The 23,655-nt window shown below is 41.5% G+C and overlaps 2 protein-coding genes across 4 annotated transcripts in view; one reads left to right on the forward strand and one right to left on the reverse strand.

Moving 5' to 3' along the window:
• Positions 1-23,655, forward strand: part of LOC137041739 (MAM domain-containing glycosylphosphatidylinositol anchor protein 2-like) — a 204,216-nt gene that overhangs the window by 146,694 nt on the left and 33,867 nt on the right. The window contains exons 8-9 of the mRNA XM_067418352.1: positions 1,714-2,007; positions 18,332-18,601. Coding sequence (XP_067274453.1) covers positions 1,714-2,007; positions 18,332-18,601 — 564 coding nt within the window. The remainder of the gene's footprint in view (positions 1-1,713; positions 2,008-18,331; positions 18,602-23,655) is intronic.
• Positions 1-23,655, reverse strand: part of LOC137041735 (armadillo-like helical domain-containing protein 4) — a 281,479-nt gene that overhangs the window by 87,703 nt on the left and 170,121 nt on the right. The gene's annotated exons all lie outside the window — the stretch shown is intronic.

Raw genomic sequence — 23,655 nt, forward strand, 5'->3', positions numbered from 1 at the left:
TCTAGGGCTGTGTGATATTGAAGAAAAATGTGATATGAGATATCTTGTTCAATAACGCAATATTCGATATGCGATACGATATTGCAATTAGTGTGTAAAATCTATTTAAATTATATTTAAAAATTATTAAAAAACTGAGAATGAAACCATTTGTGTTTCACATTCTTTCTGCGAAAAGAAAGCATCGCTACAACTTCTGAAAGTGACCAGCAGTGTTGTAGAAAAAATGTGTGTCACAAATTGTTCACATTTCGGTGTGTGTGTCAAACAGCGCGAGACTGCTAGTTATTGTTTTTCGCAAATTATTGCGTTTAATAACTCTTTTTAACGTAAAGCAAGTCCCATAAGTAACAGTAATGTCCCCTATCTATTCTCTGCCCAATGTGTGACCTAAAACTTACACTTTTCTCAATGTTGAAGTAGCCTATTAAAATCCTTCAGATATTGCGTGCCGTCGCGATATGCACATTTGCGATATTTCGATAATTTCGCTATATTGCACAGCCCTAGTCTCTACCTTGCTCTTTGTGGTTTCTTCTTTATATTGATCTAGTTTGTTTAAACTGGGGTCTGACCTTGGCTTTTATTGTGTTTTAGCGGTTTATCGTTTAAAAAAAAATCTGATCCTGTGTACAGCACTTTGGTCGGTCGTGTGGCTGTTTTATACGCTCTGTGGTTTAAACGCTCGGTCGTTTGATTTTCGATCAGTCGGGTTTCATTTTCATAGAGACAGAGCGGCAAAGGTAAAGGCAAGTACAGCTCCTCCTCTCTGGACGTCTAATGGGGTGGAGCTGGGATAGAGTTGTGGGTGTTGTCGGATATTCTAGCTCCACCCATGAGGCCCTAATTACATTAGCTCCTCCTCACTGGATGTCTAGAGAGGAGGAGCTCCACATAAGCTCCACCCATTTGCTCCTCTAACTGTTACTATAGAGACAGAGCGGCACGCGTCATAATCTAAAGCCACGCCCACCGGGGGGGGGGGGGACAAACCAACCGTCTCCATTGACTTTCTATTGCAGGAAGCGGCCTCCTTGTTATTTCTGACTTATAACAAAAAACGAACAATGTCTAAAAGCTGATATGTGATGAGGTGTGCAGAAAACAAGCTAAAGAAACCAGAAGTGCCACCAAAACCAAAAACCCAGAAGTTTTTATGAGCTGCTGACCCCCAAATAAAACGAGTGTTTAAAGACATAAAAGTGCACTAGAGACAGAGCGCGACATGTTATATTACACTGAGAACGACGTCCACCGGAGGGGAAAGTCATCAGAGACAGGAAATATAGTATATTATAAATCTGACATTTGAATATTTGACTAAATGTTTACTGCACACTGAGACATACTGAGTGTCAGGATCCTAAACTGAGCCATTCTTCGGCTGAAGCTTCACGTCTTATTGCCCGTGTCCACTTTTGTCTCCTTAAACGCTCGCTTTTTTGGGTTGACAGCTTATAAAAACTGAGTTACGTGTGCTGCACACCATCTCGCATTTCAGCTTTTAGACATTGCTCTGTTTCTTGTAATAAGTCCGAAATAACAAGGAGGCGCCTTAGTTGGTTTGTTTTCCCCCGGTGTGGGCGTGGCCTAAATACGCTCCGTCTCTATGGCATGCACACACATCCACCAGCGTTGACCATCTTTAGCGACCCCGTCTGCTTCCTTTCTAGAGTCCCATATCAGTCCCTCCTCTGTTTTTCTCTTTCTTAGTTCCCCCAAACCTGACTGTGCCGCAGGGCAAGTCCCCGCTGGCGGTGCGGGAGGGTGAGACGGTGGAGCTGGAGTGCCTTGTTTCAGGGAAACCCAAGCCCATCATCCTGTGGTCGCGGGCGGATAAAGAGGTGCCGATGCCGGATGGAAACATGCAGATGGAGAGCTACGACGGCATACTGCGGATCGTGAATGTTTCGCGCGAGATGAGCGGATCCTACCGCTGCCAGACTAGCCAGTACAACGGCTTCAACGTCAAGCCCCGAGAGGCCGTGGTCGAGCTCATCGTGCAGTGTAAGTGCTGTTTCACTTTAATTTAGTTTAAAGGGGTGATGAGTTGAGAAATCAACTTTCCCTTGAGCATTATATATATATATATATATATATATATATATATATATATATATATATATATATATATATATATATATATATATATATATATATATATATAAGGCCCAGCAAACAAGGCTCTCTAATCATTGACGTATAAGAAGAGTACAACACCGCCTCTATGTGTACGCTGTTCTGTAGCCCCGCCCACCTGCTTCTGTAGCCCCGCCCACCGACTCGTGGAGCTAAACTGAACGTGTTGCACTGTAAAAAATGCTTTTCTTACTCAGTATTTTTGTCTTGTTTCTAGTCCAAACATCTAGAAATTCTTACATCAAGAAGTATTTACTAGACAAGCGAAAGTAATTGTCTTGTTTTGGGAAAAATAACTCAAAATGAAGAGAGTTTTTGCTTAAAATAAATAATGGGGTAAGCAGAATAATATTAATTTAAACAGAAAACAAGATCATTTTTAATTTATATGAAATGCCATTTCTACTCCATATAGGGTAAATCATGTAAAGCAGGGCTATTCAAATCTTGCCGTGGAGGGCCAATGCGCCGCAGAGTTTAGCTCCAACTCTGATAAAACACACCTGAACATACTCAGCAATATCTTCAGGATCATTAGAAAATCCCAGCTGGGTGTGTTTGATCAGGGTTGGAGCTAAACTCTGGTAAATGGTAAATGGACTGCATTTATATAGTGCTTTTAACAGACCCTATGGCCATCCAAAGCGCTTTACATTTTGCCTCACATTCACCCATTCATACACCGACGGCGATGTCAGCCATGTAAGGCGCCATCCAGCTCGTCGGGAGCAGCTGGGGTTAGGTGTCTTGCTCATGGACACTTCGACACTTGGTCAGGTGGAACCGGGGATTGAACCACCAACCTTCTGGTTTGTAGACAACCTACATGAACCACTGAGCCACTGCCGCCGGCTAAACTCTGCAGCACGTTGGCCCTCCAGGGCAAGATTTGAATAGCCCTGATGTAAAGGAAGAAAAGTAACGGCCCTAAATCAGAGCCCTGAGGTACCCCGTAAGAGACAGGAGTGATGATAATGAATAATGATTCCCAATTTTCACTGCAAATTTCCTACCTTTACAACTTGAAGAATTTCCAAAATTCCCCAGCCTAAAGGGGTACTTCAGCGCTGAAGTATGCAGATTGGGTGGTTTATGTAGTAGAAATGTGAAATTATTCTTGAATTTGATGCCTTTTAGAATGTTGCTACAGTGTGTGGTTGCTAGGGTGTTCTGGGTGTGTTTAGAATGTTGCTACAGTGTGTGGTTGCTAGGGTGTTCTGTGTGTGTTTAGAATGTTGCTACAGTGTGTGGTTGCTAGGGTGTTCTGTGTGTGTTTAGAATGTTGCTACAGTGTGTGGTTGCTAGGGTGTTCTGGGTGTGTTTAGAATGTTGCTACAGTATGTGGTTGCTAGGGTGTTCTGGGTGTGTTTAGAATGTTGCTACAGTGTGTGGTTGCTAGGGTGTTCTGTGTGTGTTTAGAATGTTGCTACAGTGTGTGGTTGCTAGGGTGTTCTGTGTGTGTTTAGAATGTTGCTACAGTGTGTGGTTGCTAGGGTGTTCTGTGTGTGTTTAGAATGTTGCTGCAGTGTGTGGTTGCTAGGGTGTTCTGTGTGTTCAGAATGTTGCTACAGTATGTGGTTGCTAGGGTGTTCTGTGTGTCTTTAGAATGTTGCTACAGTGTGTGGTTGCTAGGGTGTTCTGGGTGTGTTTAGAATGTTGCTACAGTGTGTGGTTGCTAGGGTGTTCTGTGTGTGTTTAGAATGTTGCTACAGTATGTGGTTGCTAGGGTGTTCTGTGTGTGTTTAGAATGTTGCTACAGTGTGTGGTTGCTAGGGTGTTCTGTGTGTGTTTAGAATGTTGCTACAGTGTGTGGTTGCTACGGTGTTCTGTGTGTGTTTAGAATGTTGCTACAGTGTGTGGTTGCTAGGGTGTTCTGTGTGTGTTTAGAATGTTGCTACAGTGTGTGGTTGCTAGGGTATTATGTGTGTGTTTAGAATGTTGCTACAGTGTGTGGTTGCTAGGGTGTTCTGTGTGTGTGTTTAGAATGTTGCTACATTGTGTGGTTGCTAGGGTGTTCTGTGTGTGTTTAGATTGTTGCTAAAGTATGTGGTTGCTAGGGTGTTCTGTGTGTGTTTAGAATGTTGCTACAGTGTGTGGTTGCTAGGGTGTTCTGTGTGTGTTTAGAATGTTGCTACAGTATGTGGTTGCTAGGGTGTTCTGTGTGTGTTTAGAATGTTGCTACAGTGTGTGGTTGCTAGGGTGTTCTGTGTGTGTTTAGAATGTTGCTACAGTATGTGGTTGCTTGGGTGTTCTGTGTGTGTTTAGAATGTTGCTACAGTGTGGGGTTGCTAGGGTGTTCTGTGTGTGTTTAGAATGTTGCTACAATATGTGGTTGCTAGGGTGTTCTGTGTGTGTTTGGAATGTTGCTACAGTGTGTGGTTGCTAGGGTGTTCTGTGTGTTTTTAGAATATTGCTACAGTATGTGGTTGCTAGGGTGTTCTGTGTGTTTAGAATGTTGCTACAGTGTGTGGTTGCTAGGGTGTTCTGTGTGTGTTTAGAATGTTGCTACAGTGTGTGGTTGCTAGGGTGTTCTGTGTGTGTTTAGAATGTTGCTACAGTGTGTGGTTGCTAGGGTGTTCTGGGTGTGTTTAGAATGTTGCTACAGTATGTGGTTGCTAGGGTGTTCTGGGTGTGTTTAGAATGTTGCTACAGTGTGTGGTTGCTAGGGTGTTCTGTGTGTGTTTAGAATGTTGCTACAGTGTGTGGTTGCTAGGGTGTTCTGTGTGTGTTTAGAATGTTGCTACAGTGTGTGGTTGCTAGGGTGTTCTGTGTGTGTTTAGAATGTTGCTGCAGTGTGTGGTTGCTAGGGTGTTCTGTGTGTTCAGAATGTTGCTACAGTATGTGGTTGCTAGGGTGTTCTGTGTGTCTTTAGAATGTTGCTACAGTGTGTGGTTGCTAGGGTGTTCTGGGTGTGTTTAGAATGTTGCTACAGTGTGTGGTTGCTAGGGTGTTCTGTGTGTGTTTAGAATGTTGCTACAGTATGTGGTTGCTAGGGTGTTCTGTGTGTGTTTAGAATGTTGCTACAGTGTGTGGTTGCTAGGGTGTTCTGTGTGTGTTTAGAATGTTGCTACAGTGTGTGGTTGCTACGGTGTTCTGTGTGTGTTTAGAATGTTGCTACAGTGTGTGGTTGCTAGGGTGTTCTGTGTGTGTTTAGAATGTTGCTACAGTGTGTGGTTGCTAGGGTATTATGTGTGTGTTTAGAATGTTGCTACAGTGTGTGGTTGCTAGGGTGTTCTGTGTGTGTGTTTAGAATGTTGCTACATTGTGTGGTTGCTAGGGTGTTCTGTGTGTGTTTAGATTGTTGCTAAAGTATGTGGTTGCTAGGGTGTTCTGTGTGTGTTTAGAATGTTGCTACAGTGTGTGGTTGCTAGGGTGTTCTGTGTGTGTTTAGAATGTTGCTACAGTATGTGGTTGCTAGGGTGTTCTGTGTGTGTTTAGAATGTTGCTACAGTGTGTGGTTGCTAGGGTGTTCTGTGTGTGTTTAGAATGTTGCTACAGTATGTGGTTGCTTGGGTGTTCTGTGTGTGTTTAGAATGTTGCTACAGTGTGGGGTTGCTAGGGTGTTCTGTGTGTGTTTAGAATGTTGCTACAATATGTGGTTGCTAGGGTGTTCTGTGTGTGTTTGGAATGTTGCTACAGTGTGTGGTTGCTAGGGTGTTCTGTGTGTTTTTAGAATATTGCTACAGTATGTGGTTGCTAGGGTGTTCTGTGTGTTTAGAATGTTGCTACAGTGTGTGGTTGCTAGGGTGTTCTGTGTGTGTTTAGAATGTTGCTACAGTGTGTGGTTGCTAGGGTGTTCTGTGTGTGTTTAGAATGTTGCTACAGTGTGTGGTTGCTAGGGTGTTCTGGGTGTGTTTAGAATGTTGCTACAGTATGTGGTTGCTAGGGTGTTCTGGGTGTGTTTAGAATGTTGCTACAGTGTGTGGTTGCTAGGGTGTTCTGTGTGTGTTTAGAATGTTGCTACAGTGTGTGGTTGCTGGGGTGTTCTGTGTGTGTTTAGAATGTTACTACAGTGTGTGGTTGCTAGGGTGTTCTGTGTGTGTTTAGAATGTTGCTACAGTGTGTGGTTGCTAGGGTGTTCTGGGTGTGTTTAGAATGTTGCTACAGTATGTGGTTGCTAGGGTGTTCTGTGTGTCTTTAGAATGTTGCTACAGTGTGTGGTTGCTAGGGTGTTCTGGGTGTGTTTAGAATGTTGCTACAGTGTGTGTTTGCTAGGGTGTTCTGTGTGTGTTTAGAATGTTGCTACAGTATGTGGTTGCTAGGGTGTTCTGTGTGTGTTTAGAATGTTGCTACAGTGTGTGGTTGCTAGGGTGTTCTGTGTGTGTTTAGAATGTTGCTACAGTGTGTGGTTGCTACGGTGTTCTGTGTGTGTTTAGAATGTTGCTACAGTGTGTGGTTGCTAGGGTGTTCTGTGTGTGTTTAGAATGTTGCTACAGTGTGTGGTTGCTAGGGTATTATGTGTGTGTTTAGAATGTTGCTACAGTGTGTGGTTGCTAGGGTGTTCTGTGTGTGTGTTAAGAATGTTGCTACAGTGTGTGGTTGCTAGGGTGTTCTGTGTGTGTTTAGAATGTTGCTACAGTATGTGGTTGCTAGAGTGTTCTGTGTGTGTTTAGAATGTTGCTACAGTGTGTGGTTGCTAGGGTGTTCTGTGTGTGTTTAGAATGTTGCTACAGTATGTGGTTGCTAGGGTGTTCTGGGTGTGTTTAGAATGTTGCTACAGTGTGTGGTTGCTAGGGTGTTCTGTGTGTGTTTAGAATCTTGCTACAGTATGTGGTTGCTTGGGTGTTCTGTGTGTGTTTAGAATGTTGCTACAATATGTGGTTGCTAGGGTGTTCTGTGTGTGTTTGGAATGTTGCTACAGTGTGTGGTTGCTAGGGTGTTCTGTGTGTGTTTAGAATATTGCTACAGTATGTGGTTGCTAGGGTGTTCTGTGTGTGTTTAGAATGTTGCTACAGTGTGTGGTTGCTAGGGTGTTCTGTGTGTGTTTAGAATATTGCTACAGTATGTGGTTGCTAGGGTGTTCTGTGTGTTTAGAATGTTGCTACATTGTGTGGTTGCTAGGGTGTTCTGGGTGTGTTTAGAATGTTGCTACAGTATGTGGTTGCTAGGGTGTTCTGTGTGTGTTTAGAATGTTGTTAAAGTATGTGGTTGCTAGGGTGTTCTGTGTGTGTTTAGATTGTTGCTAGAGTTTGTGGTTGCTAGGGTGTTCTGTGTGTGTTTAGAATGTTGCTACAGTTTGTGGTTGCTAGGGTGTTCTGTGTGTGTTTAGAATATTGCTACAGTATGTGGTTGCTAGGGTGTTCTGTGTGTTTAGAATGTTGCTATAGTATGTGGTTGCTAGGGTGTTCTGTGTGTTTAGAATGTTGCTACAGTATGTGGTTGCTAGGGTGTTCTGTGTGTGTTTAGATTGTTGCTAAAGTATGTGGTTGCTAGGGTGTTCTGTGTGTGTTTAGAATGTTGCTACAGTTTGTGGTTGCTAGGGTGTTCTGTGTGTGTTTAGAATATTGCTACAGTATGTGGTTGCTAGGGTGTTCTGTGTGTTTAGAATGTTGCTACAGTATGTGGTTGCTAGGGTGTTCTGTGTGTTTAGAATGTTGCTACAGTATGTGGTTGCTAGGGTGTTCTGTGTGTGTTTAGAATGTTGCTAAAGTATGTGGTTGCTAGGGTGTTCTGTGTGTGTTTAGAATGTTGCTACAGTTTGTGGTTGCTAGGGTGTTCTGTGTGTGTTTAGAATGTTGCTACAGTATGTGGTTGCTAGGGTGCTATGGGTGCACGGAGCTGAAGTTCAGCAGCTCACGGAAAGGAACGGTCTAGGGAGACTGATTTATCTGTCGAGTCGTTTGAGAATCATGAACAATGGGGTGATGTGCAATGTATATTATGAGAAAATGAAAGTGTGTCCTTTTGATGCATGCAAACCTGGAAACTTTAAAATAGCATAAAAGAGTCACTTCACATTACTAGTAGATTTTTCAGTAATTTTGACTAAAATAATCTCTTTAATTACTCGTTGCACATGACATGTCTTCTTGTGCTTGTCCTGTTAATTGCTGCTTGCAGCTATATTTAAAATTGAGATTGGCTGAACGTTCCAGATTTGTGAAAAGGTTTTTTTTGTGTGTTTTTTTACAAGTAAACACATTTTTATTGGCTATGTTTTGAATCTCACCCTTAATAAATCTCAAGACACCTCACATGATCGCATCCATTAAAACCTGAAAATTAAACCACCACGCTATGAGTCACACAAGCTCTTTCCGTTTTCTCAGAATATCCGTGTGTGTTTTGAGAAGCTGGCTTTCAAGGACACGTACTGTACTTTCTGAAAGGCTGCTTTTCAAGGAGCATCTCGAGAGTGGCACCGAACTCCATTCAGACGGCATTACTCCAGCTGAAGGCAGCGATGCTCTTCAGAGATATAATAACGGATGGCTGCCGGGTCGATCCGACGGGATTGAGGCAGCTGTACCCATTCAAAAAAACATTTTAACTTTTAGTTAGCAGGCAGTTAATGTATGCGGAGTAAAACTCATTTGAAACTCAGCGTCAGTCCCTTTAAAGGGTTAGTTCACCCAAAAATGAAATGTCTGTCATTAACTCCTCTCCCTAATGTCGCTCCACACCCGTCAGACCTCCGTTCATCTTCACACACAGTTTAAGATATTTTATATTTAGTCCGAGAGCGTATGCAAGTGTATGCACACTATACTGTCCATGTCCAGAAAGGGAATAAAAACATCATCACAGTAGTCCATATGAGACATCAGTGGGTTAATTAGAGTCTCTTGAAGCATCCAAAATACATTTGGGTCCAAAAATAACAAAAACTACGACTTTATTCAGCATTGGCTTCTCTTACGCGTTTGTGTTCAATCCTCAAATAAAGATTCAAACGGTTATGAATCAGCGAATCGATTCATGATTCGGATTGCCAATGTCTCGTGATTTCAGCCGTTTGACACGCGATCCGAATCATGAATCGATTCGCTGACTCATAACCGTTTGAATCTTTATTTGAGGATTGAACACAAACGCGGAAGAGAAGCCAATGCTGAATAAAGTCGTAGTTTTTGTTATTTTTGGACCCAAATGTATTTTGGATGCTTCAAGAGACTCTAATTAACCCACTGATGTCTCATATGGACTACTGTGATGATGTTTTTATTCCCTTTCTGGACATGGACAGTATAGTGTGCATACACTTGCATACGCTCTCGGACTAAATATAAAATATCTTAAACTGTGTGTGAAGATGAACGGAGGTCTGACGGGTGTGGAGCGACATTAGGGAGAGGAGTTAATGACAGACATCTCATTTCTGGCTGAACTAACCCTTTAATGTATGCACAGTTATACTCATTTGATTTGAAGCGTCAGTCCCTTGAAGTCTTCAGGGAAGAGGAGGTGTGTTTGAGGACGCGCCATCATTGTGTTTGTGGTGTGAAATCACGCGGAGAGATAAAGTGTCTCTGGTGCGCCATTGAGGAGAGAGTGTGAATGCGATGAAAATGGCTTTTCTTGAGTGTTAAAGCATTACGCTTGTATATTCTTGAATGCATCCCTACTGGTTTCATGATGTGTCGAAGGACGAAAGGGAATTGTCTGCAGTTCTGTGGAATCTGGATTTCGTCGAGCAGTTTTGTCAAATAATTTTTTCATTTCCAGAGACTCAGTGCAGTGATAGGATTCATGACTATGAGTGCTGGGGTTTAAATAACGGTGTTGTGCCGCTACTAACTAAAATTAATCTTCACACACATCCCAGTGAGTCATTTTACCATGGAATAAAACACAAAAAAGGTATCAAAATTATCGCAATTGCAAGCTATACATTTTGGGATCGATTGTGTGCTGGTTGTACACTTTGGTAAAATGTGGTATGTTGAAACTTTCGAAAGTGTCAGCTTCGGTTAACATATTTTAGCACGTCTAAATCCTAGTGTCGATACATTGTTTTTTAAATGTTGCTACAGTGTGTGGTTGCTAGGGTGTTCTGTGTGTCTTTAGAATGTTGCTACAGTGTGTGGTTGCTAGGGTGTTCTGGGTGTGTTTAGAATATTGCTACAGTGTGTGGTTGCTAGGGTGTTCTGGTTTGTTTAGAATATTGCTACAGTGTGTGGTTGCTAGGGTGTTCTGGTTTGTTTAGAATGTTGCTACAGTGTGTGGTTGCTAGGGTGTTCTGTGTGTGTTTAGAATATTGCTACAGTATGTGGTTGCTAGGGTGTTCTGTGTGTTTAGAATGTTGCTACAGTATGTGGTTGCTAGGGTGTTCTGGGTGTGTTTAGAATGTTGCTACAGTATGTGGTTGCTAGGGTGTTCTGTGTGTGTTTAGATTGTTGCTAAAGTATGTGGTTGCTAGGGTGTTCTGTGTGTGTTTAGAATGTTGCTACAGTTTGTGGTTGCTAGGGTGTTCTGTGTGTGTTTAGAATATTGCTACAGTATGTGGTTGCTAGGGTGTTCTGTGTGTTTAGAATGTTGCTACAATATGTGGTTGCTAGGGTGTTCTGGGTATGTTTAGAATATTGCTACAGTATGTGGTTGCTGGGGTGTTCTGAGTGTGTTTAGAATGTTGCTACAGTGTGTGGTTGCTAGGGTGTTCTGGGTTTGTTTAGAATATTGCTACAGTATGTGGTTGCTATGGTGTTCTGGGTGTGTTTAGAATGTTGCTGCAGTTTGTGGTTGCTAGGGTGTTCTGGTGTGTTTAGAATGTTGCTACAGTATGTGGTTGCTGGGGTGTTCTGAGTGTGTTTAGAATGTTGCTACAGTGTGTGGTTGCTAGGGTGTTCTGGTGTGTTTAGAATGTTGCTACAGTAGGTGGTTGCTGGGGTGTTCTGGGTGTGTTAAGAATGTTGCTACAGTGTGTGGTTGCTAGGGTGTTCTGGGTATGTTTAGAATGTTGCTACAGTGTGTGGTTGCTAGGGTGTTCTGGGTGTGTTAAGAATGTTGCTACAGTATGTGGTTGCTGGGGTGTTCTGAGTGTGTTTAGAATGTTGCTACAGTGTGTGGTTGCTAGGGTGTTCTGGTGTGTTTAGAATGTTGCTACAGTAGGTGGTTGCTGGGGTGTTCTGGGTGTGTTAAGAATGTTGCTACAGTGTGTGGTTGCTAGGGTGTTCTGGGTATGTTTAGAATGTTGCTACAGTGTGTGGTTGCTAGGGTGTTCTGGGTGTGTTAAGAATGTTGCTACAGTATGTGGTTGCTGGGGTGTTCTGGGTGTGTTTAGAATGTTGCTACAGTGTGTGGTTGCTAGGGTGTTCTGGTGTGTTTAGAATGTTGCTACAGTGTGTGGTTGCTGGGGTGTTCTGGGTGTGTTAAGAATGTTGCTACAGTGTGTGGTTGCTAGGGTGTTCTGGGTATGTTTAGAATGTTGCTACAGTGTGTGGTTGCTAGGGTGTTCTAGGTGTGTTAAGAATGTTGCTACAGTATGTGGTTGCTGGGGTGTTCTGGGTGTGTTTAGAATGTTGCTACAGTGTGTGGTTGCTAGGGTGTTCTGGGTGTGTTTAGAATGTTGCTACAGTGTGTGGTTGCTAGGGTGTTCTGGGTGTGTTTGCAATGTTGCTACAGTGTGTGGTTGCTAGGGTGTTCTGGGTGTGTTAAGAATGTTGCTACAGTATGTGGTTGCTAGGGTGTTCTGGGTGTGTTTAGAATGTTGCTACAGTGTGTGGTTGCTAGGGTGTTCTGTGTGTGTTTAGAATGTGGCTACGATATGTGGTTGCTAGGGTGTTCTGGGTGTGTTTAGAATGTGGCTACGATATGTGGTTGCTAGGGTGTTCTGGGTGTGTTTTTAGAATGTGGCTACGATATGTGTTTGCTAGGGTGATGGTTACCTTAGCCAGCACTGCTAACATGAAGTAGACTGCAGCGCTGGAAGCCACTGTACGTTTGCTGCTGTCAGCTCTCCACACACGTCACATGACTCACACACAGCTTCAGAACTACATAAATAATCATGATGAGAAGCAGACCGAAGGGCTCTGAGGTGTTTGCGTAAATGAACATATCGGTTGGGTTGAACGTGACTCGAGTACGACACACAAACTGCAGTCGATTATAAAATACACAGTGACAGCTGCTAACTAATGGCTTTGAGTGGAGATGAGCAGAAACACATCTGCTAATGTGATGCGTTCAGATTAATCTGCTGTCTGTCTTTGAAGAGAGGATGCACTTTGATGATTTCATATGAAAGCGAAGCACGAGCTCCTGTAATGAGCAATGAATCCTGCTACTCTGTCTGATGTACGCTGAGCGGGAGGATAAAGAGTTGAATGGTTGCTATGGGGTTACTAAGGAGGTTGTAAGTGTATTGCTACATAGTTGCTGAGAGTGATGCTAGGGTGTTGCTAGGTGTAACTATTATGATAAAAATAATTAAAGCTATGAGAGATGAAAGTGCATTGTGTTCAGTGGACTGTACTGTTGTTTAAAATCATATTGACTGTATTTTATGTAATTGTAAGATTTGTTTAAATAATTTAACGTGTAATGGTTTTATTTAATAATTTAAACACAAAATATTGCAGACAATTGAGTTTTCAGTCAGTATTATTTGTATACTATTATAGCTTTTATTTATACATTTTTACATCATATTTATATCCAATTTAATGATAGTTTTAGTAATTTAATGTGATTTGTCACTTATTTATTTTTAAAATTTTGTTTTGGGGGGTATTTTTCTATATAACTTTATTTTATTTTATTTTATTTAGTAATTTCAGTACTTACACTTACTTTTATAACTTAATTTACTTAGATTTTTATGTAATATTTAAATAAAAAAAATATTTCACACTTTATTACAATGACCAATTTCTTAAACATATTTTTCATTTTAGTGAACAATAATAACAGTAGATTTAAAAATGCCATAAAACTGCTCTAAATATTTCAAAAGTGGCATGTACTTAAAGCTACTTTATTTAAACTGTTTAAAATTAGATTTGAACAATTTAAAAAGAGTTTGTGGATTTTAAGTACAGTTTGTATATAATACAGCTTTTTTATTGTATTGTATTATTTTATTTTATTTGTTGTATAATGTTAACGTCTTTAATTGCATGTATTAAAATTATGGATGCTCTGATATCGGACAATAATCTGTATCTGTATTTTTATTTGAGCATAATTATTAGATAAATCAGGGCTCGACATTAACGCTTGTCCGGGTCCAGTGGGTTTTTTGAAGGGCGAGTGAAGTGAATTTTACTTGCCCGACCGGACAAGCGGATTAAAACGCCAATAACAAAAAAATAACTAGCGAATGACAAAAATGCAAGAATGATTCTGCCTTCACTCAGTGTAAGTGGCGATCGATAGTAATATAATGTTAATATAATGTGACGCTCCGCAGCCTCTCGAGGAGAAATCACAACACGAGACACTGAGAAACTGAGCTAAACATTCAACATGTGAAGTTTTTATATTTATAACACATGATACGGTTAAACAACATCACATGACCAAGAGTGTGTTTTCCTGAACACCATCACAGCTGAAAATGACACTGATGTCATACGACAGCTCCATAAACTATTCATTAACATCAAGTCACTTACATTTTAGATGCAATATTGACTGTTTTTGTTCTATTTCAGCAGCGATAATAGATCATAACGCGTCTCGCTGTGTGTGTGTGTGTGTGTGTGTGTGTGTGTGTGTGTGTGTGTGTGTGTGTGTGTGTGTGTGTGTGTGTGTGTGTGTGTGTGTGTGTGTGTGTGTGTGTGTGTGTGTGTGTGTGTGTGTGTGTGTGTTACTGAACGATTCAGTGTTTGAATGAATCAGTTGAATCAAAGATTCAATAACCTGTTCATGAACGACTCCCTCATGCTTGAATGAATCAGCCGTTTGAACGAATCGTTTGAATGAACCGACTCAATGACTCACTCACCTGCTGCCACCTACTGGTGGTTTAGTTTCATCTTTAAACATACTTTACAACATTTCTTATTTGTTTATTCAAAAATACTAATCTCATAACTTTATTTAATGCAGTTGTATTTTTTCAATGTAAATTATTTCATTTGATTGGTAACAGCCCAATAGAGCCTTCTGATTCCAATCGATGCGTTTGTGTGAGAAAAATATCCATATTTAAAACTTTATAAAGGAAACCCGCCTTGAAGTCTTCCATTGTTGCCACGGCTGTTTAAGCCACAAGATGGCGCCAGCGTTAAGCACAGAAGTAGAACCGGTCAAGATAACTCGCAGTACCCGGATGAGCGGTGTGTGTTATCTGGAAATAACATACCGCTGGAATTTGCAATTGACCAATCAGAATCAAGTATTTCACAGAGCCGTGTAATAATATAATTTAATGAATAGATCAAATTTAAGAATATAATATGAAACCTGAAGCACAGCCTCTATTTAATAAGATTAGGTGGGATAAATGCCCTTTATAAAAGGTAAAAATATCACAAATATGCAGATTTAAATATGCCAAAGCTGATTGAACACTGGTGAGAATACAGCTTTAGAATAATTCATACAACACAAAAAATAAAATAAAATAAAAATATATTTTTTTGTTGCTGGACAAGCAAACTTTTTACTCGGACAAGTGGATGACCGATTTACTAAACACATGAACATGCTTAATGTCGAGCCCTAGATTTGTATTTACATTTTATGTTAAATTTAATTTTTAATAATTTGATGGGGTTTTTTTTTTTTTTGGGTGTTTAATCTGCTCTCTCTCTCTCTCTCTCTCTCTCTCTCTCTCTCTCTCTCTCTCTCTCTCTCTCTCTCTCTCTCTCTCTCTCTCTCTCTCTCTCTCTCTCTCTCTCTCTCCCATTAGAAGATTGATTGACACCTGTCACACCTGAGACTCAATATCATGTCTTCCATTAATCTGCAGCGCTGTACATTCGGTCTGAAATATTAAGAGCCCCATTTTTGCGGGACCATATTGACTTTAGCCGGCAAGATCATATTACGGGACAGTAAACATCCAAAATGATTTATGGTGATTTTTATATATATATAATCTCTCAAATGAACTCCTTTAATGAAGAACAGCTCATATATGCCCAGATGGCAGGATTGATGTTTTACTCTTCCAAAAGGATTTGTGGATATTAAGTACCATATCTATCGGTAATACAGCTTATAAATAAATAAGATTATAGTATAAGTTTCACCAGAAACTTATACTATAATATATACTATAAAACTATAGTTTTCAGCATTTTATTTTATTTTATTTTATTTTTATTGTATTATCAATGTTTGTGACTTTCATCAGACTATTATATAATATATAATATTATATTATATTATATTATATTATATTATATTATATATGATATGATATGATACTATATGATATGATATTATATTATATATGATATTATATGATATGATATGATATGATATGATATTATATTATATTATATTATATTATATTATATTATATTATATTATATTATATTATATTATATTAATGATATGATATGATATGATATGATATGATATGATATGATATGATATGACATTATATTATATTATATTATATTATATTATATTATATTATATTATATTATATTATATTATATTATATTATATTATATTATATTATATTAATATAGTAATAATCAAGTAATAATTCTCACAGCATTAAAGTAAACACGTGCCTTTTTTATTCTAACAAAATTAAAAATTGTTTTATAACATTATATATAATTCCAAGTAAACAACATTTTTTATTATTCTCCATAAATGGCATGAACAAAAACCGAAATATGAAATCATTAATCGCGATTATTACAAAGCTCAAAACTCATAATATATTCCAATATTCCAAAATAATTACTTTGAGAAATCTCTTAGTTTGTGGCGTTCAGAGCTCAGGGAACCTCCAGCCAGATGATCAGAAGCCGCCGCACACGCTCTCTTTAACCGCATTTCCCAGGGCAGAGAGATTTGCGTCTCTGTGAGATTGAACCGCGTTTGCCTCATTCAGCCTGGAGTCGGTAAGAGAACTCCACACCGGCCCATTATGAGCCACGGCATTCGGCCCTAATGCAGAGACCCGTCGTGCGTCCTTCCTTTCTGTAAAAGCTTTGTCCTTGTGTGATGTTTTATTCTGGAAGCAAATACTAACTATTTCATTACATCAAGAAAAACTCCTACATGTGTGTTCGTCATCTTCTGACTCATCGCAGCTGGTTCTCTTTCCTGTCTTTGTCTTGTACCTTTTGTTTTAGTCTGCTCAGCAGGTGTGTGTGTGTGTGTGTGTGTGTGTGTGTGTGTGTGTGTGTGTGTGTGTGTGTGTGTGTGTGTGTGTGTGTGTGTGTGTGTGTGTGTGTGTGTGTGTGTGTGTGTGTGTGTGTGTGTGTGTGTGTGTGTGTGTGTGTGATGGGTAGATTTAGGGGCAGTGTAAGGGGATAGAAAATACCGTTTGTACAGTATAAAAACCATTACGCCTATGGAGAGTCCCCATATGTCACAAAAACAAACGCATGTGTGTGTGCATGTGTGTGTTCCAGATGCCCTAAGACGTGTTTAGTTTAGCCTTTCGCACCCAGCGCTCATTAAAATCGTATTCTTTATTCTCTGTCAAGTGAATCTGGAGGAGGCGGATCAACTCGACCTCTCAGATTAAGTGCTCCGGTATTCATCCTGTCCTCCGGCGCTGCTTAAAACTCTCTTTATGTGGCGTTTACTGATATCGGGAAAATTCATTTCAGCAATTTAAAATGAAAAATCTTATTTACAGGCTTTCTTTCAATGCACTTAGAGTTGCATCAGTTTCTGTGTCTGTATGACATTATTACACACGTGTGTGGTGCTAGAAATGCTTTAAGAGTTTATCTGATATGAGGAGCAGAGTCTCTTCATGTCATACATGATTCAAGTGTAGAGTGATGTTAAAGTTGCCCTGTTATAAAGTCTTTCAACACACTACTAACTAACTCAACCAGGCCCCACCCCTTACCATAACCACCAGTTTCAACACACTGCTAACTAACTCAACCAGGCCCGCCCCTTACCATAACCACCAGTTTCAACACACTACTAACTAACTCAACCAGGCCCCGCCCCTTACCATAACCACCAGTTTCAACACACTACTAACTAACTCAACCAGGCCCCGCCCCTTACCATAACCACCAGTTTCAACACACTACTAACTAACTCAACCAGGCCCCGCCCCTTACCATAACCACCAGTATCAACACACTACTAACTAACTCAACCAGGCCCCGCCCCTTACCATAACCACCAGTTTCAACACACTACTAACTAACTCAACCAGGCCCCGCCCCTTACCATAACCACCAGTTTCAACACACTACTAACTAACTCAACCAGGCCCCGCCCCTTACCATAACCACCAGTTTCAACACACTACTAACTAACTCAACCAGGCCCCGCCCCTTACCATAACCACCAGTTTCAACACACTACTAACTAACTCAACCAGGCCTGCCCCTTACCATAACCGCCAGTTTCAACACACTACTAACTAACTCAACCAGGCTCCGCCCCTTACCATAACCTTCAGTATCAACACACTACTAACTAACTCAACCAGGCCCCGCCCCTTACCATAACCACCAGTATCAACACACTACTAACTAACTCAACCAGGCCCGCCTCTTACCATAACCACCAGTATCAACACACTACTAACTAACTCAACCAGGCCCGCCTCTTACCATAACCACCAGTATCAACACACTACTAACTAACTCAACCAGGCCCCGCCTCTTACCATAACCACCAGTATCAACACACTACTAACTAACTCAACCAGGCCCGCCTCTTACCATAACCACCAGTATCAACACACTACTAACTAACTCAACCAGGCCCGCCTCTTACCATAACCACCAGTATCAACACACTACTAACTAACTCAACTAGGCCCCGCCTCTTACCATAACCACCAGTATCAACACACTACTAACTAACTCAACCAGGCCCGCCTCTTACCATAACCACCAGTATCAACACACTACTAACTAACTCAACCAGACCCCGCCCCTTACCATAACCACCAGTATCAACACACTACTAACTAACTCAACTAGGCCCCGCCTCTTACCATAACCACCAGTATCAACACACTACTAACTAACTCAACCAGGCCCGCCTCTTACCATAAAACATGCTCTTATTTACAATTTTTTTTACTGTTTTAAGCATATGAGCACTAGTAATGTTGGTGTTTGACTGTCTCTCCGCACAGACCCTCCAGCGGTGGAGCCGGTGTGGCAGGAGGTCCGCCAGGGTCTTGGCCGTCCGGTGGGCTTGAACTGTCGTGTTCTGCGAGCCCATCCGTCACGCGTGTTGCGGTTCGAGTGGAGGCTCGGGTCACGCCTGCTCCACGCCGGACACTTCGACTCACGCGACGAGACTGACTACGCCATCCGCAGCCTGGCCAGAGAGGGCTACGGAGAGTACACCTGTGACATCATCAACGAAGTCGGACCGGGGCGCTGCACCTTCCTCGTCACTGGTGAGGCTCCGCCCATTGGCTCACTCTAACCCAGAATAAGCTCTTAGAGTAACTAGACCACAGACTAACCATCTTAACCAGGGCTTTATATCCTCACTTCCTGGAGTGGGCGGGATTTATGATGTCATAGGAGATGGATGGATGGGTGGATGGATGGATGGATGGATGGATGGATGGATGGATACAGTACACAGAAATCATCATTGATCATGTGACCTGTGTGTGTCAACAACACTCTGACCTCGACTCCTTTTGGGTTTCACGTGAGAGTTAGGCTGCTCTCACACCGCCCTCCTTTAGTTCGGTTGAATCGGACTAGAGTTGGTTTCGCTCTTTGGTGCGGTTCGTTTGGTCAGGTGTGAACGCAGCGATCACATTCGGTGCGCACCAAAAGTGGACCAAACAAGCGCACCTTGAAGAGCTGGTCTCAGTTCGCTTTCAGACGGACTCTGGAGCGGATCGTTTGTGGTTAGAACGTGATCTGACCTCCAACAGAACCAATCGAAAAGTACTGATCATTTTTGGTCTAATCCAGATGTGCTGACATTATTACCTGATAGATCGCTGGCAGTATTTTCGGAAGATGAGCATATCAGAGATAAGTCTGCAGTGCATTAGAGCGTTGTTTTCAAGTCGCATCCGATGTATTGTTTGCATACTGTGGTAAATACTATGGGTGTACCGATTCGTTTTAACAATGATTCGATTCGTATCACGATCTGAGTAGGGCTGGGAATCTTTTACCAGCTCATGATTCAATTCGATCCCGATTTTTGAGGCCACGATTCGATTCATAATCGTTTTTCGATTCAAAACTATTCGATTTTGAAAATATCAAAATTAAATCCGCACCCGCCCAGACCCGTTAATATTTGGCCCGTTACCCGACCCGTGCTCACCATAAATCACACACGCTAAAATCATTCAAATTAAAATGCTTTATTTTTTATCTTGCACCTCTCTCAACATCAACAGCGTCGTGAGTGGGCTAATGAAAGAGGCTCTGCCTTTAAAGACTCGTTGTCAACTATTTCATATACTCCACTCACCAACTTTACTTTTAATTAACATTTAACATTTATTACAATCGTGAAATGGATGTCGAAAGTGCTATATTCATTGCTACTCCTGCAACGCTCGCTCCATCTGGGCTACGAGAGGCACAGAAGTTGCACCGTGGTGGTGACGTGATGGTCAAATGGCATATCGTTGTTGCGTCTAATGGTAATTTGGACAAATTGTAATACAGTATGTTCGAGGGGGAAGAAGGAGGCAGAACATTTAAAGACTTTAACCAAACAAAACGAAAGTAACGTGGGCAGCCTCTCACGGACAACTGCCACACACACACACACACACATAATAAAACATAAAAACAACTCAATGTCAAATCCATGTGTGGTGATCGCTCGTCCTTCATTGGTGATGTCTCGTCCTTCACTGGTGATGTCTCGTCCTTCATTGGTGATGTCTCGTCCTTCACTGGTGATGTCTCGTCCTTCATTGGTGATGTCTCGTCCTTCATTGGTGATGTCTCGTCCTTCACTGGTGATGTCTCGTCCTTCACTGGTGATGTCTCGTCCTTCATTGGTGATGTCTCGTCCTTCACTGGTGATGTCTCGTCCTTCACTGGTGATGTCTCGTCCTTCACTGGTGATCGCTCGTCCTTCACTGGTGATCGCTCGTCCTTCATTGGTGATGTCTCGTCCTTCATTGGTGATGTCTCGTCCTTCACTGGTGATGTCTCGTCCTTCACTGGTGATGTCTCGTCCTTCACTGGTGATGTCTCGTCCTTCACTGGTGATGTCTCGTCCTTCACTGGTGATGTCTCGTCCTTCATTGGTGATGTCTCGTCCTTCTATGCCTCCTAGATCCCTCAGAGGACTCGAGACCGATTGGCTCGCAGCTGACGCTCATTCGCCATCACGCCCCTGTCTCTCGCTTGCCACCTCACCACAGAAATATTGCACATATTTTTCATGCGCACTTCTACCCGCCCGCACGGAATTAATTATCCGCCCGCATCCACGCCCGTGTATTTTATAAATGTCACAATCCACCCGTTTTAGCCACTTTATGCCGTTGCAGGACTCTACGTCGCGTAGGCTAGTTACAAAATAGAGGCAAACAGCCAGCTGATTTTATTAATTTATTAAATCGATTCTTGGACATTTCAGATCAATTCTGAATCGTTGCAAATGAGAATCTAGATTCTTCTGTGAATCGATTTTTTGGCACACCCCTAGATGTGAGGTGGTCGATACGATTCGAGGACGATATTGATTCATTTAGAACGATCTGATCCGAATCGATTCAGTGACTTTTTAGCCAAAAAATGTAATCAGTGTGACATACATGTAATAAATACATGCAGGTGAAGTTTCCTAGATTCCTGATGTTTTTAAAGGAACCAGGTATCAATTAATTATGGATATAAACAAACAAGTAAACAATTAATGGACAAATGTGTTCAAATTTTATTTGAATAAAGTGCAACCAACAGTTTAGGTTGAATTAACAGGAAGTTAACCTTTTCTGCTCTCATTTTCAATAAAAGTACAGTAAGTGCAACCAACACACTACTACTACTACTTCTGTTTGTTTTTCGAAATAAATATATCACAATATTAATATCAAAACTAAAGTGAAACTAACATCTCTTCAGGTTTAATTTACAGTAGGTTTACCTGCTACTTTTGCTTTTGTTTTTGAACATAAAAATAATACAAATATAAAATAATAATAATAATAATACCAAAAATAAAGTGCAACCAACATTTCTGAACCTGCTACTACTACAAACAGCGACCAACTTCTTTAGAACATCTCCATCTTTACTAAAGCCAAAGTGTTTTCTCACACCGGACTGCAATGGTGGCTTGATAAGTTCTCGCTCGTTGGCTTCTCTGTCATCCGCTGTCATGATAAATCCTGTCCACGCTATGTTTAGTTTTCTTTGCGCGGCTGCTGGCGCGCGTGGCTGACGTCACATATAGGCAGACTGAGTAATGTTTAACGTCTTTATCATTAAAAGTGCTAAGAAAAAACATCCATATAAAGTCTGACGTGCTTAAATCAAACGCGTTATTTCCTGTTATCGATACAATCGATCGATTACCTTTTAAAACGATATTAGATCGATATATGTCGTCCGGAAGGCCAACTTGCCGAGCACAGATCGATGTAGTCGGATCATAGGAATATAAATCCATACCTCGATGTAGTAGATGAATCGTTACACCCCTAGTAAATACACACAATGTAGTAGATTATGGCCAGGGACAAAACCAGCCCACAGTCGTCTCTCATCAGGTGTGTGTAGTTTGCTGGCTGTGCCTCTTCTGTTGGAATTCTCCCACACGTAAATTCTGACCAATCGAAAAGCAGTTTAGGAAATACGCCACGGCCAATGAGTGGTGTGGATGTTGTCATGTGACTGCATTTTGGTTCCTTTCAATGAACCGAACTAGAGATGTGAAAGCAGCCTTATATTCAGAGCTGGATGGTGTCAGGAGCATATGATGGGAGGACATGAGGACTGATGTCTGATATCCGGAAGGATCATGGCCTCTGTCCCTCAGACCCAACACTACATGAGGCTTTCCTCTGCTGAGCTTTGGCTGGAGCTCAGTGTAGATGTGTGTGTGGAGCCGGCCTCTCCAGCCCCGCGGCTGTGTGCTTTACTCACTCGCTCTCATGCCTAATGTGCCAATCGTTCAGACATCAACTCTCCCTCAGCGCTCTGCCATTTCTGCCATCTGGTCAGTCGCTCGGCTGCCAGACTCCTGAGCGAGCGGCGATCCAGCTCCAGATTAGCCTCGGATCTGGACCCGGATCCTCCCACAGGGATCTCTGCTGGACTCTGCAGGTGTAATGGGTCTGGGTTTGTTCTCGCTGTGACAAATATCACAAACGATTCATTTACTCCGACCTCTGGAGATCCAAACACACTGCTCTTCTGTGAGGACGACGGATAGATAGATAGATAGATAGATAGATAGATAGATAGATAGATAGATAGATAGATAGATAGATAGATAGATAGATAGATAGATAGAACGATAGATAGATAGATAGATAGATAGATAGATAGATAGATAGATAGATAGATAGATAGATAGATAGATAGATAGATAGATAGATAGATAGATAGATAGATAGATAGAACGATAGATAGATAGATAGATAGATAGATAGATAGATAGATAGATAGATAGATAGATAGATAGATAGATAGATAGATGGATGGATGGATGGATGGATGGATGGATGGATGGATGGATGGACGGACGGACGGACGGACGGACGGACGGACGGACGGACGGACGGACGGACGGACGGACGGACGGACGGACGGACGGACGGACGGACGGACAGACAGACAGACAGACAGACAGACAGACAGACAGACAGACAGACAGACAGACAGATAGATAGATAGATAGATAGATAGATAGATAGATAGAACGATAGATAGAACGATAGATAGATAGATAGATAGATAGATAGATAGATAGATAGATAGATAGATAGATAGATAGATAGATAGATGGATGGATGGATGGATGGATGGATGGATGGATGGATGGATGGATGGATGGATGGATGGATAGATAGATAGATAGATAGATAGATAGATAGATAGATAGATAGATAGATAGATAGATAGATAGATAGATAGATAGATAGATAGATAGATAGATAGATAGATAGATAGATAGATAGATAGATCTGTCATTGCCGCTATAGATCTGAGGTTAATATTCTAAATCCGTCGATGATCTGGAAGATCTCAGGTGTCGCTCAGAGATGGTTTAGGCATCATGTGTTCTTGGCTCCGATCTTCTCTAGCTGGAGATTTATATCTTGGTCAGTTTAAAGCCAGATTAGAAGCTTCCTGTGGCTCCATTGATCCAGGATCGAGCCAAAGCTGTAGCAGGAGAGCGAGACGCCGGCCGGTGGACATCTGCCGCTTCAGGACTCCTGTCATCAACTGCAGTCAATAATAAAGGCTTATTCTGATCATCAATATTGATATCGTTATTTAACCCTTT

Source organism: Pseudorasbora parva, chromosome 15 (assembly GCF_024679245.1).
Source record: "Pseudorasbora parva isolate DD20220531a chromosome 15, ASM2467924v1, whole genome shotgun sequence".
Lineage (NCBI taxonomy): Eukaryota > Metazoa > Chordata > Actinopteri > Cypriniformes > Gobionidae > Pseudorasbora > Pseudorasbora parva.